The sequence below is a fragment of the Zingiber officinale genome, unplaced genomic scaffold, assembly GCF_018446385.1.
Source record: "Zingiber officinale cultivar Zhangliang unplaced genomic scaffold, Zo_v1.1 ctg187, whole genome shotgun sequence".
Taxonomy (NCBI): Eukaryota; Viridiplantae; Streptophyta; class Magnoliopsida; order Zingiberales; family Zingiberaceae; genus Zingiber; species Zingiber officinale.
This window is the reverse complement of record NW_024589874.1, coordinates 236,102-241,300: the sequence shown is the minus strand read 5'-3', so window position 1 is coordinate 241,300 and position 5,199 is coordinate 236,102. Positions and strand designations below refer to the sequence as shown.

The following is a 5,199-nucleotide window of genomic DNA, read 5'->3' as shown; positions in this document are numbered from 1 at the left end:
TGCAATAGGAAGAACCATCTCTTAGTTATCTAAAATTATAGTTTTATGTGATTGCTATAGATTCTATTGATTTAAAAGCCATATAAATGGTATGACGGTTGAACAAGGTATGATAATTGTTTGAGGAGTGTGGTGCTGATAGTTTTGCTCAAGTGTGTTGCTAAGGGTTGATCATGGTATGATAATTGTTTGAATTTTGATTTTATTTTTATTTCAATTTTGGTTTATAATAGCGTTAATTGAACATTTATAGCCCACGAATAAATATAATTGTATGAGAGGACCAAGTGGGTTAGCTAAGCTAATTAAGCATGCCAATCAGGCTAGTAGTAGGCAATGGTGTCAATCAAGCTAAGTATGTCGAACAAGCTAAATGAAATTATCGCATCGTCGTGCTAGGTGGTTCAAAAAGATTAGTCATGGCAAATTCGATCAACTAATTATGTCCAAGACGATTCAAGAAAGCCAATTGAGTTAGGCATATAATTAGAGGGATGGACAAATCACATCAATAGTACATAAAATAAATCAAACAAGCTAGATGTGTTATGAAAATCTTAGTTGAAGTGAGCATGTCGACAAAGCTAGGTATGTTGAGAAAAAAAGGTTGGGCGGATGTACCATGCATAAACTTTTACATTGATTAATTAAGTCTATTTCAATCATATATATAATTGCAGCTTAATTTGTAATTTAGAAGGTACAATTAAACACCATAATTTATAAATTTGACGTTTTTGTCTTTGTTAGCATGATTAAACCTAGGTTTCAAACAAACTGGATCTCATATTATATCATTATTCAAATAAAATATCTCATGCATCATCATCATCATCATCATCATCATCATCATCATCATCATCATCATCTTTATTATTGAAATAAATTAAATGGTTACATGACAAATTACTTTATTAAGTCAATTATACTGGTTATAATAACCCATGCATAGTAACGATAATATTGATAATATATATGATATTCAAACGTCTCCTATATATCTAATTGTTGTTATCCATCCAGAATTGAGCTTGGAGTCGGTAAACAATCTTCCGATCCACTTGGAAAGCCTTAGCGAGAACTTCATCGGATATGGAGGGTTTTGAGCCAAAAACTGCATTTGCAACGGTTATGGTACCGGGGTTTTGGCTACTTAGAGCAGCAATTGCAATAGCTCTTGTATGACCACGGTTGAATTGGAAGTGGACAAGGCCTTGAGGGAACACAAACACATCGCCCTTCTTCAGAATCTTGGTGAAAATGCGGTTGGTTTGGCCGATGTTGGATGTCACAAAGCCAACATAGAGCTCTCCTTCTAGCACGGTGAGGATCTCAGTGGCACGAGGGTGAGTGTGGGGTGGGTTGAGTCCGCGAGGGGCGAAGTCGATGCGAGCCATGGAGATGCCGAGCGTGTTGAGCCCAGGAATTGTATTCACATTGACTGCACGGACGTTGGAGCCTAGCTTGTTTATGGTGTTGCCGGGCTTGTCGAGGCCATAGGTGAAGAAGTCTTCGGCTTTCACGTCATCCATGCTCTTGCAAACGAATCCATTGACAAACACTGTAAATCAAGGAACCAATGAATATATAAGATGTAAATAGACAAACCACTCTAAATTAAATCAACCAAGCGAAGCTAAGCTAAGGGAGAAGAAGTTATGTATATAAACCTTTGGAGCTGTTATTGGCGACGCAAAAGTCTTGAAGTGGACTAGGATCAGATGCCCATACTACACGAGAGGTAGCCAATTGAAAAGCAAGGAGAGCAGCAATAACCATAAGAATTTTAGCCGCCATCTTAGCTAATTAATTTGTTTAGGAGATTAATATATAAAAGAGTAGAAACGGCGGTTGGTTGCTAGCTGCAATGAATGATATGCGAATAGGTTAGAGGAAAGGGATATATATATAGACTATCAGACTAGAAGGTTTGAACTAATCTTACTTTACTTTGACTTTGACTTATTATAAATGTATGATTCAAATATGAACATTAATGGGAACGTGGATTAGTTACGTACAAGCCAATATAATCAATTAATTAATACGATGATAAACGCATTATATTGTGTTGTCCATTCTAATTTGCTTCTATGTTGGCCAAGTAAATTAATATAAAGGACGTAGAGGATCACTAAGTCAATTAGCTTTAATTAATTAATTGTGCATGTCTTGTATTTGGTAGCAGCATATGATATGGTCAAATTCTCAGGCGAAAATTAAACTTTTAATTGGTCAAGTAATAAGATAAGACCAAGTAGTTAATTACTCTGATGATTAAGGAGCAGGTGAAGACTGAGCATGTCATGCGCTTTTAGTTTACCATTTCATGATCTCTCTTCTCACGCACGCTACCAAATGAAAGCAGAGCAGAGCAGGGCAAGGCAGGGAAGAATGCTTCAACTTTCAAGCCTACTTCTTCTCTATATAAACCTATTAATGCATGCATAACAATACCAATATACCATTGCTCAGCTCAGTGATACAATTAATCAAAGACATGGCTATGAAACTGCTCCTCGTCGCACTCCTCGCCTTGGCTTTCGCTCATGCTGTATTGGCTTCAGATCCTAGTCCCCTTCAGGACTTCTGCGTCGCAGATGATAGCTCCAAAGGTGCATAGCTAGCTTTACTCCTCCTCCCCCGCCAACAAGCAAACTAAGCGCTTTCATTTCCATTTTCCAGTACGCATGCATGCATATGTTTACCAATCGGACCTTAATTACCTTTTTGCAGTGTTCGTCAACGGCGCCGTATGCAAGAACATGAACGACGTCACAGCCGACGACTTCTACACTTCTGGCCTCGACAAGCCCGGCAACACCGTCAACAATGTCCGCTCCAACGTCACCGCCGTCAACGTGAATAAGATCCCCGGGCTGAACACCCTCGGCATCTCCTTGGCTCGCATAGACTTCGCGCCTAATGGGCTCAACCCTCCTCACACCCACCCTCGCGCCACTGAGATCCTCGTCGTGCTAGAAGGAGAGCTCTACGTCGGCTTTGTGACGTCCAACATCGGCCAAACCAACCGCCTCTTCACTAAGAATTTGAAGAAGGGTGACGTCTTTGTGTTCCCCCAAGGCCTCATCCACTTCCAACTCAACACGGGCAAATACAATGCCGTTGCGCTCGCCGGTCTCAGCAGTCAAAACCCGGGCGTCATTACCATTGCCAAGGCAGTGTTCGGATCGACGCCGCCCATTTCCGATGATGTGCTCGCCAAGGCTTTTCAGGTGGACAAACGCCTCGTTGACTGGCTCCAAGCTCAACAATGGACGGACAACAACAATTAGCAACTTTCACTTTCTCAACCAACCCTCACTCACTTGTTTAATTAATTAATTAATTAATTGCCAATAATATTCGTTGTTGTTACTCTACGTTGCAATTGTGTTGCTTTACTATTTTAGAATTCCAAATCAATAAAAGAAGCTAAGCGAAAAATAAAGAATCATTATTTATCAGCTAATGTCTCTCTAACAAATATTATCCCAAAATTTCTCTGTTTATGGAAGTCTCTCCTGGAACTCCTATTATCCTAGGCTGTGAGAACCACTTTGCCCGTGGAAGTCTCCCCTAGACTCCTACTATCTCAATTTGTAATTAAGAACCTCCCTGCCTATGGAGATCTCCTCTGAACCTTAACTGTGGCTGCAAGAACTTCTATGCCTGTGGAGATCTCCCGTAGACCTCAACTATCCTAGGCTATGAGAGTCTCCTTGCCTTTGGATATATCCCCTGAACTTTAATTATCCCAGGTTGCCAGAGCCTTCCTGCCTTTGAATACCTCCCCTGACCTCAACTAGCCTAGGTTACGAGAGTTTCCTTGCCTTTCAAGATATTCCTTGTACCTCAACTATCCTATGCTGCTAGAGCGTCCCTACCTTTGGAGATCTTTCCTGAACTTCAACTATCCCAGGCTTCGAAAGCCTCCCTGCCTTTACATATCTCCCCTGTAACTCGACTATCACAAGCTGTGAAAGTCTCCCTATCTTTGGAGATCTCTCCACTGGACCTCAACTATCCTAGGCCGCAAAAGCCTTCTAGCTTGCTGAAGTCTCCTCTAGATTACAACTCCTTCGGTGATCTTATTTTATCAATTTTATAAACACTTCTCTAGCTAATAACCTCTTAGGTGGTGTCGTCCCTCAAGCTACGAGATTATCCCCACCTGTAGATATCCCTCGCGGACTCTGGTTTCACAGACTACTTTACTTCATTATCGTTGTTAGTCATTCTTAGACCAGGAGCTAATTAAATAGTGAGCAGTGAACTAAACATGGCTATAGTGAAGGTTAACCAAGGGCGGTGATGGCAACAGTGTCGACGAACTAGGCAAGCAGGAGGATTTGTACCCTCACTAGTATTTCTTAGACGTGTAAGTAAGAAGTTGTCTAATAGAAGAGAAAATAACAACCATACTTCTTTCCATGTAGGGAGTTGATTGCAACACACATATGAGATGATGGACAAGGCATGGAGGAGTCCACGTGGAAGGAAGCTTCATGCCAATATAAGATAAAGGAAGTTCACCAAGAAGAAGGTTCTCTCATCCATGCATGCTCTCTACTGAATTCAAATTCTATGAGTATTTTCCATTCAACGTAGCAATTGATCGGCTCCACCACTATTCTAATTTTTCATCCTTGCTCCACCAAATATCCCTTCCTCAACAGAAGGCACTTGCTTTCACAGCTTGCTATAGCTCTTCCCTAGCGGAAGACACTTTCTTTTCAAGCATAAGCCCCTCCCCTTAGAGAAGGTAAATTTTATTTCCAAGATTATCCTGGCTTAAGTATTGAAGGGAGTCGGCTTTACTGGTCATAGGCGAAATCTGCAAGTGTGCGACTTTCAACAAGTAATAAAATATCTATCATATAGGATCAAAATCAATGCTAGAGGGGAGTGAATAATGTTACAAATTAAAAATGAGCATATAGTAAAAATAAATAGTTGAATCAATCAGAGTTAGCACGACAAAAATAAATTTTACTTTAGACTGATTCAATCAAGTAAGACAAAATAGTAAATATGCAGTAAATTAAGCTAACAATTTCAGTATGCAAGTTTATCAATCAATTCACAAGTAAGCATACACAATAATATAAAAAATGTGATTCTTATTTCTAATTTCTCAAATGTGGAGATACCTTTCAGAAAAAGAATATTAAAATTAAATCATAATAATAACACATA

The 5,199-nt window shown here is 39.8% G+C and overlaps 2 protein-coding genes across 2 annotated transcripts; one reads left to right on the top strand and one right to left on the bottom strand.

The window, feature by feature from the left end:
* Positions 1-866: 866 nt before the first annotated feature.
* On the bottom strand, positions 867-1,861 carry LOC122036670 (putative germin-like protein 2-1). Its single transcript, XM_042596069.1, has 2 exons — positions 1,671-1,861; positions 867-1,561 (listed from the first exon to the last, which is right to left on the bottom strand). Exons 1-2 carry the CDS (start codon positions 1,795-1,797, stop codon positions 1,002-1,004), a joined length of 687 nt encoding a protein of 228 aa, XP_042452003.1. The 5' UTR covers positions 1,798-1,861; the 3' UTR covers positions 867-1,001.
* Positions 1,862-2,436: 575 nt separating this feature from the next.
* Positions 2,437-3,401, top strand: LOC122036667 (putative germin-like protein 2-2). Its single transcript, XM_042596065.1, has 2 exons — positions 2,437-2,615; positions 2,737-3,401. The coding sequence occupies exons 1-2, from the start codon at positions 2,444-2,446 to the stop codon at positions 3,294-3,296; spliced, it is 732 nt and encodes a 243-aa protein (XP_042451999.1). The 5' UTR covers positions 2,437-2,443; the 3' UTR covers positions 3,297-3,401.
* Positions 3,402-5,199: the final 1,798 nt, after the last annotated feature.

Excerpts from the sequence above, each read along its gene's own strand:
- LOC122036670 (XM_042596069.1), bottom strand. The coding sequence starts at position 1,797 with ATGGCGGCTAAAATTCTTATGGTTATTGCTGCTCTCCTTGCTTTTCAA. Across the intron at positions 1,562-1,670 it reads CGCCAATAACAGCTCCAAAG|TGTTTGTCAATGGATTCGTT; the intron begins GTTTATATACAT and ends CTTGATTTACAG.
- LOC122036667 (XM_042596065.1), top strand. The coding sequence starts at position 2,444 with ATGCATAACAATACCAATATACCATTGCTCAGCTCAGTGATACAATTA. Across the intron at positions 2,616-2,736 it reads CGCAGATGATAGCTCCAAAG|TGTTCGTCAACGGCGCCGTA; the intron begins GTGCATAGCTAG and ends ACCTTTTTGCAG.